Here is a 24283-nt window from a genome sequence, read left to right as displayed (position 1 = left end):
CCCAGTGCCACTGGCAGACATGCATTCCCAAGCCATCACACTTCCTCTGCCGTTTTACAGATGATGTGGTATGCTTTGGATCATGAGCTGTTCCACGTCTTCTCCATACTTTTTTCTTGCCATCATTCTGGTAGAGCTTGATCTTGGTTTCATCTGTCCAAAGAACTTTTTTCCAGAACTATGCTGGCTTTTTTAGATGTTTTTTTAGCAAAGTCCAATCTAGCCTTTCTATTCTTGATGCTTACGAGTGGCTTGCACTTTGCAGTGCATCCTCTGTATTTACTTTCATGCAGGCTTCTCTTTATGGCAGACTTGAGTATCAATACACCTACCTCCTGGAGAGTGGTGTTCACTTGTTTGGCTGTTGTGAAGCAGTTTCTCTTCACCATAGAAAGGATTCTGCCATCATCCACCACTGTTCTCTTCCGTGGATGTCCAGGTCTTTTTGCGATGTTCTTTTGAGTTCACCAGTGATTTCTTTCTCCGGATGTACCAAACTGTAGATTTTGCCACTCCTAATATTGTAGCAATTTCTCGGGTGGGTTTTTTCTGTTTTTGCAGCTTAAGGATGGCTTGTTTCACCTGCATGGAGAGCTCCTTTGACCACGTTGTCTGTTCACAGCAAAATCTTCCACATACAAGCACCCCCCTCAAATCAACTCCATAGCTTTGATCTGCTTCATTGATAAGACATAAAGGAATTGCCACACCTGCACATGAAATAGCCTTTGAGTCAATTGTCCAATTACTTTTGAGCCTCTGAAATGAAGTGATTGTGTTAAAAAAAAAACAAAAAAAAAAACTTTAGTTCTTCACATTGTTATGCAAACTTTTTGTTCAACCCACTGCATTAAAGCTGAAAGTCTGCAGTTCAATTGCATCCAAGTTATTTCATTTATTGTGGTAATGTGAAGAACCAAAATTAGAAAATAAAGTTGTCTGTCCAAATATTTATGGACCTAACTGTACATGTTTACGTGGTAGTTACCTCAAGTGTCTCCTCTGCACTGCATCCTGGTTGTGGTTGCAATTTTCCTGTATTCAAAGCTTCTATGTATTCATCACATTTCTTATAGCCAGCATCAAGGAGGTCTTGCTTAGCCTTTAACAGCCCTTGTCCAGGAGTTACATCGCCAATGCCAATGGAGAAACCCCGGTTTGCTGCAGTTGTGACAAATTATTTTATATTTTTGATTCAATAAATTTTAACCATTATGCTCATTTTCTTGTATAACAAGGAACATTATTAATCTCCTGTACTAATTAAATTTCTGTATTTTATAGAGAAACCTATATTAAGAAAACTTTCAGCTCAACTTCATTTCATTTTTTTAAATGTTATTTGCCTTTATAAGGCTGCCTATTTCGACCCTGCAACTGAAAAAGCTGTTGTAGTAGAAACTAATCCCAGGAACAAAAAAAAATGCAGACCTTAAGAGTAAAGGCAGATGAGAAGATCAGCACTACCGACAGGTGACTGATATCCTTTAAATACCCTAGCCCTGGTAGTGTGAATCTCCAGTAGTAAAACATTTGAATCCTGTAAGTGCCGGGAATGCAGAAGAATACACAGTTCATATGTTTTAAGGCTGTCGATTCATCTTGATACCAATGCTAAGATATTGTCACAATGCACTACCTGCAGGTAAAGTTTATAAAAGTTCACAAAACAACGAATACCAATTACAAATTGTCTCAGTACTTCTCTCTACATCATTCTAAAAGTTAATGTAAACCCCCTCAGCAAAAATGAAATCCGTGAACAGCCTCTTTGAAATCTTTACATACCTGCCACTCTGGTTGTTAAAAGGTTAACAGCAAAACTGCAGCATCCCCTTAAAGGAGAACTAAACCCCCCAGGATGTTAAGTCCACAGTGGCCCCACTCTGTTGGCCCCCTCCCTGCCTCCACCTGCACAGTGTTACCCAGGAATTCTATCCCCTCTTGAAATAGTGACCACAAATGCAGAGTGAGCACAGCGGAGCTCATGGACGACATCTTCTGGCGCTTTAGTAATCTTTGTGTCTTCTTCCTCCCCTTTGGCAACTTCCGTCTCTTGTCGTGAGCTGGAAGATTTCTCCAACTGCACATGCGCCATTACGCTGCTCACTTCGCATGTGCGGTCACTATTTCCAGAGGGCACAGAATTCTGGGGTAAGACTGTACAGGGGGGAGGCAGGGAGGGGGGGCAGTGGGGACTTGACATTGCGGGGGGGGTTTAGTTCTCCTTTAATCACCTAGAAATCCTTCTACTCATTAACCCCCTCAGCCACCTCCCTCAAGAATTTGATTTGGCTGTTGACATAGGAGCATGCGCAGTTCTCAGCTCAGATTACTAAACACACCCTATAGTCTAACAGCCAATGAAGAGATAGCATTGCTGGTTCCCATAGAAACTAGCTATCTGATCCTATTTTTTTTCTCCTAACCATCTCTCCTGAGCTCAGCATAAAAATTACAGTGCTCAAACCCAGCAGAACCTTTTATCGAAGTATGTTGTGCTTATGTAAACCTGCATTCTGCATTGAATGAACTTTACAGCATACATGTCCTGTTTGCAGATGTCAATTTTACTGGCGTGTCTTAGGCATAGAGGCGGGGCAAGCAATTACTTTCACTTTCCATTCAGCACCTAGATGTCACTGCTCTACCTACATTCCCCCAGTACTCAACCATTTAATTGTGTAACCAGTGCATGGGGATGGACATCAGGTCCTCCATTTTGGTGCACAAACAAGATTCTGAGATGATGCAAGGCTTGCCTTAATAACAGTGTCTACAAAATGGCTTCTGCCGGCTTGCTATAATTATGAGTTTGCAGACTGATAGAAACAAGATTAAATAATTTATAAAGTGTAATTATACACTTACACATTAATAGGTTAATTTTGCTTGACTAACATGATAAAATAGGATTTGGAATAATTTTTTTGGGTGATGGGTCCCCTTTAAGGTTAAAAAAAAAAAAATAAACTTCTCAAACTCACACAGGTAAACAGGTGCCAATCTAGCAAGCCGTGACATAGCATCTGCAGCCTCAACTTGTCCCCAATCTCGCAATAGGATATAAAAAATGTTGTTCTTGGAGCCAGACCCTAGAGTCCCCTTATCCATGCTGCCACACATCAGTTCGCTGTTTTGAATGTTCACATCTATGAAAAAGAAGAGATGAGCAAAAATTAACTTGAGACAGAGTAACACGTCTGCTGTAAAATCATTAGCAGTTATATCATAATTAAGTCTACAAATACAAACTTTAATATAAATTGCAACAATCATTCTGCTTGTAGAAGATTTAACTAAAGGTATTAAAAGGTTTGTTAACCACAATGTGCAAAGGATGTTAAATTGGTGACGAACAGACACTCACAGGAATCATTATGGCAAAGATCCTCTCCCTTTCCGCAGTACTGTTTGCCTTTAGTACGCAAGTTGGCACGAACTGGATTGTCATGGCTAGGTTGCAAAATGAGGCTAAAAACTTGCTTCCCTGTCCAGAGGGTAACAGGCTGTAGACAGAGTTGGCAAGACAACAGGTAAAAATAACCAAACAAAACAGTTACTGTAATTGCAATATACACAAAAAAAAACGTATAAAAAGATTATATACAAGGCACCTTTAGAATTGTAGGAGGTGGAAGACGGACTTTTATTTTCTCATCCTTTCCCACCAAGATGGAGGCAATGATCTGGCAGGCTTTGGCTCGATCAAAAAAAGTCTCTTTAAGGGTGAGGAGGTAAGCAGCTAGGAAAAAAAAACCAATATAATGTTTAGTATATTGTAGATGGTGATATTCTGAGACAATTTTCAACTGCCCTTCAGGTTTTAATTTTTGATTTCCTCAAGCAATCAGGCAGTGGTTTGAGTGAAAGACTGGAATATGTATTAGGAGACTGACAAGAACCGGAAGTAAAAAAAAGTTATATTTTGCTTCACATAGGAATAGTTTGTTATCTGCTGGGGTCAGTGACCTACAATTGAAAACTGGAAAGAGGTAGAAAAGGAAGAGAAAGTAATCAAAAACTACAAAGAACAAATAATAAAGGCCTATTGCAAAGTTGTTAGGATAGGACATTCTTGAACATATTAAAGTTATTAACTTAAAGGTAAACCAGCCATTAAAATTCTCAGTAAATCTCATCATTTAGGAGGACTACCATGTTTTTTCAAAAATATTGAGGCCCCCTATTGGCAGGTAGTGACATCACACACACTTTAGATATATGTTTCTGAGCACCTAGAAAGTCCATAATTATCTTTTAACATTAACAGTTCCTGACTGATTTAGCAGTCTAATGGCCTGTGCAATAGGTTTACTGATCAATAACAGATCAGGAGACTTTTTGGTTGTTACTTAACTAGATTTACCAGTTTCCAAGATTTATTGGTACCCGAATAACCTGACTGGTACCTACATTGATACACATATGTACATATACTGCCATATGTAATAAAAGCCACTAAGTTTGCCCAGGTGCATTAACCTTTTTCAACTATAAAAAGGTTTGTTTTTAAAGGACAAGGAAAGCTAACATACAATATGACGTTAGCAGCAAGGGCACTTTAAAAATATATTTAAACTTTGTGCACCTTAATGGTGTTTCTAAGCCTGTGCAAACATTTCCCAATGCCTTGGTTACACTAGAATCAAGACTTTTTTCCCATACAGATCCCCCTAACTGGTCAACAGCACGCACAGGCGAAATATTCAAAGCCCTGCACACATTCTCCCTAGATCATTTGTGTTTACTTATTTTAAGCGAGGAAACATGAATAACCCCAACGACATCTAAAACTAACAAAATTATTCTTCAAAGCATCAACACTCTTGGGCATTAACACACAAAGATTATTCTAATATCGCTTGTACAGGATTCAGTTTGGCATAGAAGACCACCAACTTTATACTAATATATAAAGTATCAATCACTAAATAGAATAGTAACCAATAAATAATGGCACAAATCATATTCAAAGCAACATATTGCGCAGTGCTGTACAATAAACGAGTTTATACAAAAAAATTGCATGAATTGAATACACAGAACATACAGTTACATACATAATGACCAGTACAAAAGGTAAGGAAGGCCCTGTGCAAAAGAGCTTACAATCTAAAAGGGAAGGGAATGAGAGATAAGATTGGGCAAGTTTAGAAGTAAGCAGGTGAAGGATGTAGCATATGGTATTGCATTTGGTAGCTAAACAGAGTGAGGGTAGGCTTATCCAAATAAGTGTGTTTTAAGAGATCTTTTGAAAGCAGAAAGGTTGGGAGAAAGTTGGACATACTGTGGAAAATAATTCCAGAGGAGGGGCAGCCCTTGCAAAGTCTTGAATGCGAGCATGTGAAATGGTAATGAGAGAAAAGTTGAGGAGTAGGTCAGTAGAGGAGCATAGTAAGTGGGTGGATGAGTATCTAGAGATGAGCTCAGAAATGTAGGGTGGGGCCAAGTTATGAAGTGCTTTGAAGGTCAGGGTCATTAGTTCATTTAGAATTTTAGTGAAAGCCAGTGCAAGGATTGGCAGAGTGGCATGGCAGAGGAGGAGCGGTTGCTGAGGTGTATAAGCCTGGCGGCAGTGTTCATTATGGACTGGAGAGGGGGCAGTCTCTGGCGGGGAAGGCCAATTAATAGAGAGATACAGTAGTCTAGAGGTTATATGATATAAGTGAATAAGAATTCTGCTGACATCTTGGGTAATAAATGACCATATTTTGGATATAAAAGATAAAGAATGCAGTCTTTATTCATTTACACAACATTTACCTCACAGAGAGGGGGAGGTATAGAATACTAGTATAGAATATTTGAAAGAAAGAAACATAGTAAAACCCCCACACTCGCTAACGGTATCTAATATGGAAAATTTGTGATTAACGGATTGGCGTATACCAATTATTACACTGTTTAATAAAAACTCATTAAATGTGTCTAATTCATGTGTGTCAATAATTAATGACTCAATTAAAGTGGTAGAGTGCCAGTGCTAAATTATGCTAATAGGTTGCTTAATACTATATAGATTAAATACCATTAAAAACTCAGTTAATAAGATGTACAGCACCCACCTTTAAGTTAATTTATGTATGTATGTATGTATGTATGTATGTATGTATGTATGTATGTATGTATGTATGTATGTATGTATATATATATATTGTGGCAAGCTGGCGGCTTGAACACGTAACTTTTAGCGGGGATTAGTCAGTGGTGAGCAGGCAGCATAGGAAAAAGGAGCAGAAAGACAGGGACACACAGCTTCTTCAAGGAAAATACAGGTTTATTTTCCATCTTTTCAAAGACAGTCAATCCACATACACAGGGGTGACCATTTTATCATACAAACAAAATCATAAAAATAAAGCCTAGCCCACTGGGCACTACCTTCCAACTCTGGAGCAGTCCCTGACTAGGCTGGGCCCCTTGTGGACTACCAGCAAACAAAACAATTGTTATGGCTCACCCCTGTACTCACAGTCTTGGAGTGAACCTTTTAGCCTCCTGGCTTTTCTCCAATGTCCCAGACAGACAACAACTCTGGCTCTTAGTCACAGCCACGGGCTCCCTCTGCTTCATGCAGAATCAGGCGGCACTCCCAGCTCCTCTGGAGTTCCTAACACAGCCAGGTCTCCTACCTGCTGTGCCCTGATTAGAGACACACTCTCCCATTCTAATTAACTTTAAATAGCCTTTCCACAGGACAGCTTTCCCGTGGAAGGTGAACTCCAATCTCTGCACTGGATCTGTGGAATGGAGTCCCTGGCTACTAAAGTCTTTAAACAGAGAAATGGTTCTCGGTTAAGTAACTCCCTTCATGGAGCCTATCTCAGTACGTGGGGTGAAATTAAAGGCTAGAGTGACCTTTTTCCTCCTTTTCCTAGTCACTCTACCACAATATATATATACACACACACACTATTAATAGCCCAGTTATATTTTGTCTGTTTAGTTTAGTTACTTCATTCAGAGCCAAGTAGTTTCAACTTGCTAGCTTTCACCCAACAGTGTGGGCAGCCGTTATTTCCCTTCAGAGTATGCAGCCATTTCTACATTGTTCAGCCTAGGGTGTGAAGGTATTCTGTTTTTACCTCAAGGATTCCTCTTTTGGGTTACAATTTCTTGCATCTCTTCATCTATAAAGGTCAAGGAATTAAAGCTCATCTAAAGGTTGTGTTCTTGTGAGTAATCTACTGTCAAATGTAAGTTCAATCCATTTCCTACCATGACTTACTGGAGGCAGAATAGTAAAAACAGAACCTTGCACCCTGTGCTAGTAAAGATTGCATTTTACTTGGAAGTAAAGTTGAGACTTGTTTCTTGTTGTACAGGAAGCCTGCTCATAGGATTGAATCAAGCATTGCCTGCCTGCTTATGCTTTGCTAATGTGGGACTGTTAATAAAAAAATTATGCTCATGTCTTTTGACAGCTGTTGCTAGCCTGCTATTCAAACTTGTTCTAAACTGAACTGGGTTAACTGGATTTTTGCATTCCTACAGTGTCTTTACAAACTAATATAATTACTATACCTGCCATCAATTTGTGAATTTCATCTATCTATAGAAGTTGAAATTGTTTTAAATTGAAAGTCTTGGTTTAAGGAGTGCAGCTTATTTGTTCTTACTGAGAGGATCAAATTACTTATACTGGAGTATTTTTGCCTGCAAGGCGGTAATAATTTTTATCACACCCAGCTTTCTCTGTTTTAGGCTAATCAGTTGTATATTAACATAATGTCTTTACAAAGTTCTGAATATTCAAGTCATGCTAATAGTCAAGAAATTGAACCTGCAAAAGAATTGAATCAAATGCGTGCAACCAAACCTTCCCAAAAGATCATAGAAAACTATGAGGCTGAAAAGGATCTTTTTTAAGGGAAGCTGGATGATATTTGGAAGAAGAATGTGCATTGCATGTTGCTTTTTAATGCCGATTCTGATAATTCCAGTGAGCTGAATGATGAACTGAAAACGTTTAAGAAAAGCCTTTGACTGTTTTCAAACACTGTCAGAGATCTTACATTTTTAAACAGATCAGGTGTTGAAGGTTTATCTGAGGAGAAGAATAGATTTTCCCATTAAAGAGCAACGGTGTAACACTGTGCTTGATATAATAATGAAGATTGAGCATAGGATTGCAGATTTACATGAAGTCAGATCACATAGGAGTATATCTTCAAAACACATCCAGGGCCTCCAAATCTTCCAGATCTGCCTATTCAGACCATTCTATAGTCAGTGACAGGCTTATTCAAGCACGTGCAGAAGTGGAAAATTGTTATCAAAGATCTCTGTAAAAGAGGCTATGCTTAAAGCTTCTCAAATAGTGATGGGCGAATTTGGCCCGTTACGCTTCGCCCAAAAATTCGCGAGTCTCGTTTTTTTTATGCCAGTGAATTTTCGCGGCCGTTTCGCAAATTTATTCGTCGGCGACTATCCCTAATTCGCCACTAATTGGCACCAGGCTAATAAAATCGCCCATCACTATGCTCAAACACAGATTCAGACACAGATGCAAGCAGATCAAAGCACAACAAGCTCAAAGACAAGCACAGATCCAAACAGAACTTGCACTTAAACAAGCTGAAGCAGAAATTCTTCATAAGATAGAGATGAGGCTGCAGCTTTAGTAAGGTAGCAATGGTCCCAGCAATGCTCCTTATGCACAGAGACTCAATCTTGGATGGGTGATAGTTGGAAATGTGTACATTAGCAAGACACGCCCACCAGACAGAATCAGTACATGGAAGAGAATGGTCACTCTTGCTTTTTCAAGCCACGCAAGAATCATTATTATATGAAGAAAAATGATGAGATGATGAGAGAACATTTTGTGAATTTTAGGAAAAACGATATTAAAGCATCACATTCGGATCCACAGCGGCTCCAAACCATTTAAATGCGATTTCTGAGTGGCAGCCATTTCTACCTTGTTCAGCCTAGGGTTTCAAGGTATTCTATTTTTCCCTCAAGGATTCATCTTTTGGATTACAATTTCTTGCATCACTTCATCAATAAAGGTCAAGGAATTAAAGCTCATTTAAAGGCTATGTTCTTGTAGTAAGCTACTGTCAAATGTGTACCATTTTTTATAAGAAATCTGACTGCAGTTATATGCGGCCTTCGTTTTACTTGCTCTGACAGCTGCAGATAGGAAACTTCAGAAGGTCCCTTACTGCTCTGCACGGAAACAATCATACTTTCAAACAGCAGAGGGGAGCCCCACCTTACCTCCCTGACCTTGAGCAGCTTTGCTTATTTCCCTTAAAAGCAGCCGGAGACTGTAAAAATTTGTATCCACAGGCCGAGTGCAGTCTGCATATTCTGATTATTAATCAGTCTTGCCGAGTTGGCTTCTATGGCAGATATTTGACTTTGTTGCTGTTTTGATAATTTATGATGATCCCTAAGCTTTACCTCCCAACTGAAGTCCAGACCACACTGAGCATGTGTGTAGCCTTGGTCTTGCAAAGATGTTTAACAAAGTTACAAGATGAAAGCACCCTGCAGCCAACTTTGAAAACATAAAACATTTGTTTAATTAGGCTTCTGGTGCAGTAAGTTCATGTTCAGTATACAGAGGGGAACGGCGAGATAGTGAAAATGGTGATTGAACAGAATCTGGTAAATATAAGATCCAGAAAGTTACCATTGGATTGAGAGGGGAGTCTAAGCATGAAGATAAGCCTAGGGAGGATGTTAACGAAAGAAATTTAGAGACAGCAGGGTTGTTTAGATTGTTAAAGTGTAAATTAAATCCACCTATTGTGATGGATGGGGCGTCAGATGAAAGGAAATAAGGAAGACAAGCAGGCTGGTCCAGGAGGTTGATATATCAACCTACATACAGGAGATACAGGAGAAAAGAGCCCTATGCAGCGAGACTCAATTGAGGAAAATGAGAGAGAAGGAACAGGTGGAGAGAGAAGTAATCCTACCCCACCCCTGGCTCTGTTGCCAGGTCTGAGAATAGGAGTACGGTGTAGGCCCACCGTAGGACAGGAACGCAGATGAAGCAGTGTCAGTAGGAGAAAACCAGGTTTCAGTAAGTGTGAGGTTGAAGGAATTATGTGATAAAATGATCATGTATAGTGGAGAGCAAATGAATAATTTAGAATATGGGATTCCTTTAGTGACTGGCAGGATTAGTTGTGTACAAAAAGATATAAATGTAAAGACTTTTCTATACAGCTATTCTGTATATGAATAACACCATACATACAACTAACACAATGCTTAGTAATATTTAAGGCTTTTAAAATAACCATTCCCTATTGTGTTCAAAACCTGTAAGGAAGTCCTGGATTGCAGCAATCAGAGGTTCCCCATTCCTAGGAGTTACCAAGTTAGCTTTGGTCTGAGAAAATGAAAAAAAAATAATAAATAAATAAAGGTTATTACATATATTAATAATATGCAAGATATGAACTACCATGAAAAATAAATCTAACGTAGATACACTTACCCCCATTAATACATATGCTTCTGCTTTGGCTTCTTCTGTTTGAGGCAAATGAAGGTTCATTTCGTCCCCATCGAAATCAGCATTATATGGAGTGCAGACACATTCGTTAAAGCGAAATGTTCTGTGCGGCTTTACTCTAGCCTAGAAGAAGAAAATTACAAGTTTACCAATCAAAAACAAAACAATTTCTTTTTTTGTTTGTTAAAAAAATAAAATAGATAAAAACTACTACAGCTTGGCCAATAAGTCATCAAAGCCACTCTTAAATGCATGAATTCTGCCATCACAACATTACCCAGCAGGGTATTCCACAACCTCACTGGCCTCACTGTGAAGAACCATTTGCATTGCTTCAAGTGGAAATTCTGTTTCTCATCTCAAGTCTAAAGACGCAGCCTCATGTTATTTTCTAAGTGGAAAAAAAATTCCCCTCATCTAGAATGTCCTATAAAGAGTAATTCTGCCCCCCTTACAAGGGCCTATTCTCCAGAGAAAACAACCATATATTTTTATTAATTCAGGTTTTTATTTAAAAAAATGCATACAAAAACATGTTACGAATTAAGGCTTGTTAAAGGAACAATAAGGACAGAGTAAAGTAACATGATAGAAAATGTACACACGTCAAACAGCTTATATTAAATATACAGTGACAAAGCAAAGTGGTACACAACCCATAGCCATTTTTTCTATGTATAAAAGAATTAATAGACACTGCTAATTTACATTTGTTTTTCAAGAAAACACGTACTGCATTACACTTCAGGGAAACAGCTTAACATTGACAGTCTTTCCTAACTTTTCTGCAGTCATCCAAGCTCATTAATATCCTTTTTTAGGAATTGGGGCTCAAAAAAGCAATCAATACTCAGGGTGATACCTTACAAAGGCAAATGTATATATTAATTATCATAAATGAAATTTGCAATTTGAGAGGTAAATTAGCTTAAATTAATTTTAGTTACTTTGATACAGAGATAGAGTTACAGTTTTCTGACTTTTGCTCAAAGGGGCAAGAATTTTTTTGAATGGCCGCACGCAAATGCTGTATAATATTGATATACGGTATGTTGTCGAGAACTAAAAACGTAAGTTTTGCTAAAAGTCATTACAAGACAAAAAACTGGTGTATAACGTCAATGATATCTGAGGCAAATTATACTGTGAAAGATATGTCTAATGGCATTGTACTCATGTTATTTAATAAGAATAGTAGGACCTGCACCACCAAGATTACTATACAATGGACAGCAATCTGGCACTTCAAACAGATTATACCAAGAAAAGCACATCACAGTGAGCAGTAGTGGGCACTAGCATCCTAAAGACACTATAGTGAGAGCAGTACCAAACATATTATACAGCGATAGGAAATGGATACTGACCCACCCTAGCAAATAAGAGACCATGGGTACCGACAACCCAAGTAAGAAGCAGTGGATAGCAACACCTCAAAAGCATTATATACAGTGAGTGAACACTGGCACCCCAAACAAATTATCTAGAGAGAGGAAGGGAGTACAGACACCTGAAGAATATTAAACAGTGAGTACTATCACCTCAGGTACATTATATACAAGAGAACCTAGATACAAAGAACTATATAGCAGCCGGCAGCCACAATGTTACAGGAGCAAGACATGCACTGTGACAGCTGTTTAAAGTTGCTGTTTTATCACAGCAAGTCACTGTAGCTCTCCTTCGTGCAGGATATTCAATTCAATTGGTCTTATCATAAAGAAAGGAAGCAATGATTCATAAAGATTTTCATTTGTCTGGTCCCCTTAAAATGTAAACTGGGGGTTTAAGATGTACAGTGACCTCAATGTTGCATCCCTGATTTTAAGTTTCCCCTCATTTGATATTGTTGTTTTGTGGTCTAACCTACAATTAGGCCCATGAATCTTCGGACAGACAACTTTTTTCTAATTTTGGTTCTGTACATTACCACAATAAATTATAAATAAAACTCAGATGCAGTTGAACTTCAGACTTTCAGCTTTAATTCAATGGGTTGAACAAAAAGATTGCATAAAAATGCGAGGAACTAAAGCCTTTAACACAATGACTTAATTTCAGGGGCTCAAAAAAATTGGACTCAAAGGTCATGGGCAGGTGTGGGCAATTTCCTCGTTATGTCATTATCAATGAAGCAGATAAAAGCCCTGGAGTTAATTTGAGGGGGGGGGTGCATGGATGTGGACGATTTTGCTGTGAACAGACAACATTCAGTCAAAGGAGCTCTCCATACAGGTGAAACAAGCCATCCTTAAGCTGCAAAACAGAAAAAACCCATCTGAGAAATTGCTACAATATTGGGAGTGGCAAAATCTACAGTTTGGTACATCCTGTGAAAGCACTGATGAATTAAGACAACAGTGGTGGATAGCAGATAGCATAATCATTTCCATGGTGAAGAGAAATCCCTTCACAACAAACACTCTCCAGGAGTTAAGCGTATTGATATCCAAGTCTACCATAAAGAGAAGACTGCATGAAAGTAAATACAGAGGGTGCACTGCAATAAGCATCAAGAATAGAAAGGCTAGATTGGACTTTGCTAAAAAAAAAAAAAAAAAATTAAAAAAAAAAACATCTAAAAAAGCCAGCACAGTTCTGGAAAAACATTCTTTGGACAGATGAAACCAAGATCAAGCTCTACCAGAATGATGGCAAGAAAAAAGTATGGAGAAGGTGCGGAACAGCTCATGATCCAAAGCATATCACATGGCGTAAACATGGCAGAGGCAGTGTAATGGCTTGGGCATGTATGGCTGCCAGTGACTAGTGTTTATCGATGATGTGACACAGGACAGAAGCAGCCGAATTAATTGAGGTGTTCAGAGACATATACGGTCTGCTAGAAATCCAGCTAAATGCAGTTATCCTCATCCCAATGATTTTATTTTACCCCTTTATTCTGAATGCTCTTTTCTTTCCCCTCCTGCCTTTTCAGACTTTTGGCAAACAATGTGGTTAGTGGGGGAGCAACCACCATACACAGTATAAGTTAAATGCCTGCCAGAACACAAGAGGAATATTGGAATTGAATAATATTGGCCTTCGGTATTACTCACCACACTGAAAATAACAAAAAAACAAAAAAAATTAATCACATATTTATTTTAGCGACTCACTATATGGGCCATGATGCTGAGCTTGTGTAGGGATGGCTGTCTGTTAAACAGTACTATATCTCCATCTATAAGATGTCTCTCCACAATGTCTCCAAACCTCAGTTCCTGTGCAATCTTCTCACGGTTGCCATATTTAAGAAATCTAGTCAAAGTAAAAACAATCTGTCATTTATGTGCTCACAATATCCCTCCTCAAAATGCTAAGAGAGGAATGATAATATGGTAAAGATTGATATTACAACTTTTTAAACAAATCCTAATGCACCCATATCAATATATTAAAATTACACTAAACAGAGGACATACTCCAGATGGGGAAACAATTGTTTTCTGAACTGCACCCTATTGAAAAATACTATTGTTTCCCCGATCACTGCTTTTAGTCTGAGATAGGTGTCATTTAAAGTTCCCAAAGGATTGGGTTATTGGGCGGCACAGAAAAAAAAGCATAATTAAAACTAACTAATTACTGACCATTCAAAAGAAAAACATTGGAGATGTAAAAGAATATATTGTTGTTAAAGGGGGAATACATTTTTTTTACTGCAGCAATTATGATACAATACATAGAAAAGAAATACTAAAGCAGGCAATAAAATGGCAAAGTGACTTTAGATTTAGGTTAATGTTAAAAGGATTGGCATTTCAGTGGCAAATGTTTGAATAAGTTGCTTGAAGATTCTGAACAACAAATATTAAAAATAAACTGGAATGTCAGTAAACGGTCCTTTTATTGCACAACTTTCACTGTCTCCCATCATCTACTTGTTAGATTAAAATGCAACTAAATCTTTTCCTTGTGACACGGAGCTTACTAAAATACTTTGGGGCTCATTTATCAACACTGGGCAAATTTGCCCATGGGCAGTTACCTATAGCAACCAATCAGTGATTAGCTTTTTAAAGCCAACTGTGAGAAGAACAATGAATGCAGCGATTTGATTGGTTGCCATGGGTTACTGCCCATGGGCAAATTTGTCCAGTGTTGATAAATTACCCTCAGTGTCTGTTTGCAAGGGTTGTAGATAGAGATAAATGTAAATTTTATTGTATTGCTATGCTGTTCATTTAGAAAAAAAAAATGCTTGTACATGAAAAGGAGAATAAAATAGAAGAACCTTTTCATCTGTGTATGTCTCTGTTGAATGAAGTTGGCACCTGGATGAATTTCAGGTCCATTCTGTACCAATTTCCTCATGAGCTGCATATTTGCCTGGTTAACCTGTTAGAAAATATGAACATGCAAACATGTTACAAGTAAAGGATGGTGCATTTGCATTAGTATGGAAAAAATGCAATAGGACATCATACCACTATCCTGTATTTTCTGTCTTGTGTATGAGAAACAAACTGGACACAAAATACTTGCAGTCTGCTATAACCAAGCAGCTACTCCTCACTACTGCGAATAGTACACATGCAGTCAGTGAAATTAGAGTTTTCAGCAAGAGATGCTTCAGAACATTGAAGTCACCATTCCAAGAGGTACCCAACTTGGATATGCTCTTAATAACTGGGCATGGACAGCGGAGGTAGTTGTAAATAAAAAATTTGGAGGGTCTACCTGTGCTTCCTCTATAGGACAGGAAAGGATTTTCTTGGCGATTATACAAGTCCCTTTTTGTACAGCAGCAGCACAGGTACTAAAAGGTATGTCTAAAAGCAGCAGTGAAGGCAAGAAGATAAACGGGACCAGAAGATAACTTTCACCAGACAGCAAAGGAGAGAAGGAACACTAATAAGGAAAAGACCACTTAGGATGAGACAAACAAATTGAACTTGCAAACATTTGTAAATGTGTGGATGGATGACCATGTAGCCACTCTGCTTACTAGGTCTGATCTGATCAGCATGATCCTAGGAGAAGCTTAAAGGAAAACTATACCCCCAAAATGAACACTTAAGCAACAGATATTTTACATCATATTAAGTGGCATATTAAAGAATCTTACCAAACTGGAATGTATATTTAAGTAAATATTGCCTTTTACATATCTTGCCTTGAACCACCATTTTTTGATGGTCTTTGTGCTGCCTCGGAGATCACCTGACCAGAAATACTACAACTCTAACGGGAAGAAGTGTTAAAGCAAAAGACAGAACTCGGGGGGTCGTGGCTAGCTGAGCTGCTGAACGGCTGCATTATTTTGGCGCTCCTGGGGTCACCAAAGAAAATCCCATAATTCCGGTCACCCCATAGTCAAACACGCCACAGGGGTCACCCACTGGACTGATAAACTGGCCCTCTCTAATCCGGTTCCTGAAACGAGTGCTTTAGCTGTGTCTGGAGCCGAACACTCAGTGCGTCCTAGTAAAGCAGGAGAAGCCGCGGACTTGAGTGAGCGGGTCTCCCCAGGCGCGGTTGACGTCCAAGCCAGCCACAGAGAGGCAGAAAACAGCAGCTGCAAGGGGTGAGCAAGAGGGGCCCTACAGCAAGAGGCCCTTAGTAAAAGCCAAACTTTCATGCTGCGCAGCTCCTATGAGTGCTACCACAATATTAAAGGCATCAGTACCTTAGCTCAGCTTACAACTTTACAACCCTGTCCTGCTGGGCCCATAACAGCTACTACTACCAAGGGCAATAAGCAGTGTTGCTCAATGGGCAGAGACTGTTGTGCATGAGTAGGGGCACTCCCACGTACAGGAGGAAAGAATCCCTCTTCACTCTTACCTATTACCACAAAGGTGCCTCTGGAACCACTTACTGAAGCAAGTTCCCCCTAAACCGACAGCATTTAATATCAGAGGGGCAGCAAAATCAGCTGCTGAGCTGCCTGCAGCAGCACAGAAAGACTACAGAAACAATAAAAGATTAAACCACTGTCTAAAATGGCTGTTTAAACTGAGAGCTATCACACACGGGAGCTGAAAACTCAAGAGCTAATTGGCAAAACATATTAATGTGTCACACAAATGCAGAAGTGCATACACCAATAGCCATGGGCAAACAAAAGAAGAAAGAATCCCCAATGAAGATGACAGCATTTTACCCAAAAGCAGCAACGCCATCAGGAGCGAGGTCTCACTCACAAGAAGGTGGCACCTCGGCAGACAGCAGCCCCACACGCCGTGCTCCACAGGAGGGAAGATCCCCGAGACAACCTGATAGCAAGGCAGATCAGGCACCACTCACAGCTGCAATATTGAGGGAATTTCTAACCGACCTCAAAACGGAGATCCAGGATGACCTTCTCACTGCCGTCTCTACTCTTAGCAAAGATATTAGGCAGGTGGGAGAGAGAACTGATCACCTAGAAAACAAAATGGCGGAACTAGTAAGTTCACATAACCAAGTAATAGACGCTAATAATGCCATGGAGGAAGATATTCAAAAACTGACAGCTAAAAATAGCAGACTTAGAAGATCGCAATAGACGTAATAACGTCCGGATAAGGGGCATACCCGAACAGGTCACTGCTCAAGAGCTAAATGAATATGTTCGTACACTGATCGGAGAAATACTCCCAGATGTCCCTCCTCACCATACGCTGCTGGATAGAATACACCGGCTACCACGAACAAAAAAACGCCCCGTCTGGGTCCACAAGAGACACCATTACAAGGATACATTACTACTATGTGAAAGAGAAGCTGCAATACAGCTTTAGAAACAATAAAGACTATATTTATAGTAGCTTAAAATGTTTTGCGGACCTATCCAGCTACACGCAGCAAAAACGGAAGGAATTTGCAACCGCGACAGCCATACTAAGAGACAACATCATCCAATATAGATGGCTCTATCCCGTGAAAATTTTGATCACGAAGGATCAACAGCAGTTGCGGACACCCCACAACACGCAGAACAACTACTTAAGGAATGGAACCTATGGCAGCCGACCAACACCAAAATGTAAGGGCCCGAAGGCGCAGTAGGAGTGTGGACCAAGGAGGAGGCAGGTAGCCAGCCGATAGCGAAGTACACAGGGATGAGACAAGAGAATGGTCGAAGTCCAGGCAAAGTTCAGTTCAGGCAGCGAAGGTTCAATCCAAGAAAACAGGCAGAAGTCGGTACACAAGAATCAATAAGCAGAAATCACACCCAGGAATACACGAAGTAAGACCTATACTTGGGCAATGATAGTAATGTCCTGTGGCTTAATATAGGCAGATTTTGGCGCCAATTTGGGCGCAATGGCGTCATCACGCAGGTTCCGGCGTCAAGACGTTTTGACGCCGACGCACGTTCTGACGCCGGCGACCATTCCGTCGCCGGCGACCAATCGGCAGACGGGAAGAAGCGGGCGTCATCAAGCAGCGACCAGCAGGATCCACATGGTGAGGGCGGGGGTCGCCATTTTGGACGCCGTCGCCATCTTGGACACCGTCACCATCTTGGATTCTATCCATATCTATTACACAAAACAGGTGATAAACCTCCAAAGAGGTCCCGCCTGCAACCTGAATGGGCAACCCAAACCAGGAAGAGCATTAGAGCACAAGTCATTTCGGAGGAGGCCGACACAGACACCTGAAGAAGCACAAGACTCCTGTACAAGATACAGGGCCAGCCAAGAAGCCTAACTTAAGGCGAAGAAGCCGTTTTAACTATCCTGTGGGCTAGTAAGCTCAACTATAACCAAGATTATTTCCAAAATCCGCCCCCCAACCCTTAGAAGCTTGAAAAAGCCTATACCTGCCATTGCAAATTTTGACCCACAACCCAGGTCAGAGAGCTTCCTCCCCCCCAACCAGATCCAATACCTCTGCAGTATTGTTGTAAATATGTTGAATATTACATGCTAATGTTTTTATTAATAAATCAACATTCGGACCGTCTAGTTCGATACTTAATCCTCAACATTAAGATATATGAACAAGATTACACCATAATTAGTGCTTACAGTCCCAACAGACATCAATCAAGATTTTATAGCAATCTTTTAAAAAAATAAACAAAGAAAAGATGGGCCACATAATACTAGGAGGAGACTTCAATACCCCTCTACAATATGAGTTAGACACAAGAGCCTCAAGACAGATCACACAACCACAGGAAGCAATAAAACAAGCCAAAGCCCTGCAGAAACATTTAACAAAGGGGCTGTTATATGATATATGGAGAATACAGCATGGAACAGAACGGGACGAGACATTTTACTCTCATCCCCATTCCAAATAATCCCGAATTGATTTCTTTTTTGTGGATAAGCATCTTCTTCAAGCTATCCAAAAATCGGCTATAGGATCAAGCACATGGGCAGACTATTCCCCAATTGAGATATCACTAGATACTACCCAACGGATTAGGCAACAATACCAATGGCGACTCAATGACTCATTACTTCAGAATAAAACCAACCTCGAGGAATGTAGGAAGACCCTAAGAGACTACTTTTTTATAAACAAGACCCCACAAATAGAACGAACCACACTATGGTGTGCGCATAAAGCAGTCATTAGAGGGCAACTTATAAAAATAGCCTCAACTACAAAAATGAACAGGGAAAACACCCTTTGTAAGCTAACGGATCAACTGCTAGACCTAGAAACCTGAAACAAACAACAACCAAACCAGACCAAAACAAAACTGAATAGATTTGAGACGTCAAATACAAGGTATAGTAAACAAAAAAGTGGAATGGCAACTACAACGATTAAAACTGCACAGATATACAAAAGGCAACAAAGCAACAAAACTATTAGCTAACCAACTAAAACAGAGGCAAACCAACCAATCAATAGCACAAATAACCACTTCGGACAGCAAATCTATAACAAATCCTAAGGAAATAGAGGACCAATTTACGGATTATAACTCCTCCTTGTACAATCTAAAACCACCCCACAACCCACCAAGGAAATGATACGAAAATTCCTCACAGCAGCAAATTTACCCCAAATACAGGAACATCAACTCAACCAGATGAATATTATTACAACAGATGAAGTAAAGGAAGCTATAAGAACCACCTCCATAGGGAAAGCTCCTGGTCCAGACGGACTCACAGCTGCATATTACAAAACCTTTCAAGATATACTAGCACCACACCTTACAAATCTCTTCAACCATGTCTTTCAAGGAGGCTCCTTCCCGGAGGAAATGTTAGCAGGTACAATAACTACGATTCACAAGCCAGACAAGAACCCGACAGCATGTGGAAACTACAGGCCCATATCCTTCCTAAACACAGACTTGAAATTATATGCCAAAGTTATTGCTAATTAGCGAAAATACTACCCTCCTTACTTCACTTGGATCAAACAGGATTTACCAAAGGCAGGCACGGCCCGGATAACACTAGGAAAATGTTGGCACTTATTGAAGTAACAGAGAAAAGGACCCAACTATACTGTTTAGTTTAGATGCCAAAAAGGCCTTCGACAGAGTCGAATGATGATATTGCCTAAATCCCTCTATCTATACAGGACTTTACCGATAGCTGTTCCACAAACCTATTTCAGCAAAGAACCATTCAAGACTTTATCTGGGCTAAACGGAAACCTAGGATTAAACAAAAATATATGCAACGAGGAATGCAAGAGGGGGGCTTCGGAGTTCACTGTCTAGAAAAATATTACCATGCCACAGTGTTGGACCAAATGAGAGCTTGGACACTTGCAATTAAAGAATTACATTGGCTCCAGCTGGAACAAGACTCCCTATCTCCCCTCAAGCTTAAAGGACACATATGGACTCTAAAAAGGAACCACTCTTAAATTACCCAGCGCACCAGGCAGGCGTGGAGATGCTAGAAACAAGCATCCCAAACCTCAACTTACAGAACTGGAGGAATGCAAACCTAACTACAATAGGCCAACTGTACGATGGCACCCTCATTAAAACATATAAACAGCTAGCCAAGGAATACAACCTGCCAGCACATGATTTCTAAATACCTCCAGATAAAACACCTATTGGGAACTACCAGAACACCAAGCAGCATTAAACACATGCCATTTGAAACATTACTTGCTCACAATCCACATAGCCCCAAAGGCATAGCACGAATATACAAACTGCTCACAGAAGACTATATGGAAGTTAAACCAAAGCATTTAGAGAAATGGGAGCGTGATCTTCACGTCACAATACCCACATCACACTGGATAAAAATGCTTAACACTGTACAAACTCTCAAAATGCGCAAGCCATATTGAAAACTCAAGAAAACTGTTCTATAGATGGTACAAAACTCCAACCACCCTCAATCAATACTATCCGAATGTCCCTAAAACTTGCTGGAGAGAGTGCAAGGGAGATGGCAACCTGCTACATATATGGTGGCACTGCCCAAGAATTAAAGATCTGTGGCTAGCCACAGAACAAATCCTGGAACAAGCAACACACCTACAAATAAAGCTAACTCCAAAGCTGCTAATCTATAAACTCAACGAGTTTCCGAAACAAATACAGCACCTGATCTTTCACATACTGACAGCGACCAGGCTCCTAATCCCTAGATACTGGAAAACAACAGCAGTACCTAGCAATAGGGAACTAATGATACTAATACTCAAACCTTACATATGAACAAATGGCACTCTGACCCAACAGACGAATACAACTCAGCTCAACCTCGATGCAAATGTGGAAGAGGTGGAAAGATGAATATTTCTTCCAAGACCAGGCATGAGACTATCCCCGCCAGCAAGATAATATACTGACGGGCATAGGCCCATACCCCGAAAAGAAAGAAGGAATAATTGACAACCAACTGGCCTCAATTCTGTAGGGTGGCCCTATTCCGATTACCACCCCTCCCCCCCTTCTCTCCCCAATCTTTTTCCCTTCTTCTCTCATCTTTCTTCTACTCTTTGCTCTTCTATCCTAGCAGCCTCTAGTTGGACATTAGTTCAGCAACAAGTCAACCCTAATAACGGTTTCTTCTTTCATACCAATGCTTGACTGGTGTCTATTGTGAAGTTGTGTATGAAAATGTTAAAACAATAACCTTTGTATGTATATATATATATATATATATATATATATATATATATATATATATATATATATATATATATATATATATATATATATATATATATATATATATATATATATATATATATATATATATAAAAAAAACTCTGTCTGTTAATTGGCTCATGTGACCTAACAAGTAGTTTCTTTGGTATGTTTGTGTGTAGTGAATCGTACGATCCCAGGAAGCAGTCCTTATTTTTTTCTCTCAGTCAAGTACACCAAGTACCACCACAAAAAGGAGGGAGAGCCCCAAAGTGTTTTATTGTATTCTATTGGTGTAAAGTATTCTCTATCTGGGAAGTGTGATGGGAAAATCTGGCTGCTCTGATTCTGAAGTGCTTATTATTTTATTCCTTCTTGTTTGTAAATTTCCCAAATGTCCCATGTTTGGATGCTGCATCCTTTTCGTTTGCATAGCTTCAATTAACCTAAGGCCAACCAAAAAAAGGCAAAAGAGTCATCTTTGAATGGGGGCAAGAAAGATTTTAATTCATCCTTGTACCTTACTAGAACTTCAGCTTCAATAACAGCTAAAGATGGTGGGTTAACAGTTAAGACTTATCTTTTCAGCTACTATAGGCACCATCTCTCCCTCCTATACATGCTATCCCACAGTCACACTCCCTTCCCAGAGACTATTATCCCACTGTTACTATAGGCACCATCTCTCCCTACTATATCTGCTATCCCACAGTCACAGTTCCTTTCCAGAGACTATTATCCCACTGTTACTATAGGCACCATCTCTCCCTACTATATCTGCTATCCCACAGTCACAGTCCCTTCCCATAGACTATTATTCTACTGTTACTATAGGCACCATCTCTCCCTACTATTCCACAGTCACACTCCCTTCCCAGAGACTATTATCCCACTGTTAATATAGGCACCATCTCTCCCTACCATGCCTGCTATCCCACAGTCACGGTCCCTTCCCAGAGACCATTATCCACAGTTACTATAGGCACCATCTCTCCCTACTATACCTGCTATCCCACAGTCACAGTCCCTTCCCATAGACTATTATCCTACTGTTACTATAGGCACCATCTCTCCCTACTATACCTGCTATCCCACAGTTACACTCCCTTCCCAAAGACTATTATCCCACTGTTACTATATGCAACATCTCTCCCTACTATACCCCCTCACTGAGGATGTTATCTCCACTTCTCGTCTAGATGATGCTGAATATCTGTGACCAGCAACCAATAAAAAGAAACCTACTCCTGTCAATCAAAACACGACCCTGACCTTGAGCTCAGTGGACTAATGATGCAGAGAGAATGCAGTGAGTCAGCTTTAAATCTATAGCTACTAAACCTAACTTTTAATCAATAATATTTACAAAGTTGACTGTTTTTATGTGATCTACATTATATTAAAATTTTATTTTCGTGATGGTTCCCCTTTAATTGCTAGAAGACAAAGGAATGGAGTAACAACTCTGAAAGAGAAGTACTGCATGTGCCAGTAATACAGCTAGTAATTAGTTGCAATATGGTCACTAATGGCCCAAGTAGTGGAAGCCTATGATAACTGTAAATGATAAGGATATCAGAAGTCACTGAGGGATTGTTTGTGAACATATAAAGGCACAAAGCTGCAGGTTGAGTTATACAGGGAACTCTTACTATCACTCATGTATTATAAGGGATAATGTACCCACTACTGTAAATGATAAGGATATTAGAAGTCACTGGGGCTCATTTATCAACACTGGGCAAATTTGCCCATGGGCAGTTACCTATAGCAACCAATCAGTGATTAGCCTTTTGAAGCCAGCTGCAAGTAGAACAATGAATGCAGCAATTTGAATGGTTGCCTTGAGTTACTGCTCATGGGCAAATTTGCCCAGTGTTGATAAATGACCCTCACTGAGGGATTGTTTTGTGAACATATAAAGGCACAAGGCTGAAGGTTGAGTTATAAATGGAACTCTTACTATCACTCATGTATGATAAGGGATAATGTACCCCCTACTGTAAACGATAAGGATATTAGAAGTCACTGAGGGGTTCTGTGACCATATAAAGGCACAAGGCTGCAGACCGAGTTATACAGGGAACTAGGAGTATCACCCATGTATTATAAGGGATAATGTAGCCCCTACTGTAAATGATAAGGATATTAGAAGTCACTGAGGAGTTGTTGTGACCATATAAAGGCACAAGGCTGCAGGCTGAGTTACAAAGGGAACTCTGAGTATCACTCATGTATTATAAGGGATAATGTACCCCCTACTGTAAATAAGGATATTAGATTATAGATTACTGTACAATGGGGGTTATTTGTTCTTTTAGAGCCAGAGAACTGACAATTTATTGCAGGTTGGGAGTAAAATCCTAATACAGTGCTTCATTCATTTATCTTGCCCTCCAGGGACATTTGGGGTGCTGGATGAGGTGTTTCTAAGTATCCCATGAACACAAAGTAGTGCTACACACACACACATTCTCACCGTTCTTTGCAGCGTTGCGTGCCGTCTGTGACCCGGTCTGCCCAGGTCTGGTTCACGTACAAGAAAATACTTCAGCAGCACTCCGATTATGGTGAAAAAATTGTTGCTTTATTCGTGCCTCAAGCTAAGCGACGATAAAGGGCTGGAAAAGCTCGAAACGTCGCTTAGCTTGAGGCACGAATAAAGCAACAATTTTTTCACCATAATCGGAGTGCTGCTGAAGTATTTTCTTCTAAGTATCCCATGTGTACTGGGGAGTGTTGGGTGAATTCGACAGTAGAGCATCTGCAGAAAG

General features: G+C 39.9%; 1 protein-coding gene across 1 annotated transcript in view; it reads right to left on the bottom strand.

Moving 5' to 3' along the window:
- Positions 1-10968: 10968 nt before the first annotated feature.
- Positions 10969-24283, bottom strand: part of polr3a.L (polymerase (RNA) III (DNA directed) polypeptide A, 155kDa L homeolog) — a 56513-nt gene continuing 43198 nt past the window's right edge. The window contains 3 exon segments of the mRNA NM_001086833.1: positions 10969-12736; positions 13600-13741; positions 14718-14821. Of these exon segments, the coding sequence (NP_001080302.1) occupies positions 12695-12736; positions 13600-13741; positions 14718-14821 (288 nt within the window). The 3' untranslated portion in view covers positions 10969-12694.

The sequence above is a fragment of the Xenopus laevis genome, chromosome 7L (genome assembly GCF_017654675.1).
Source record: "Xenopus laevis strain J_2021 chromosome 7L, Xenopus_laevis_v10.1, whole genome shotgun sequence".
NCBI lineage: Eukaryota > Metazoa > Chordata > Amphibia > Anura > Pipidae > Xenopus > Xenopus laevis.
This window is presented reverse-complemented; position numbering and strand designations above follow the sequence as displayed.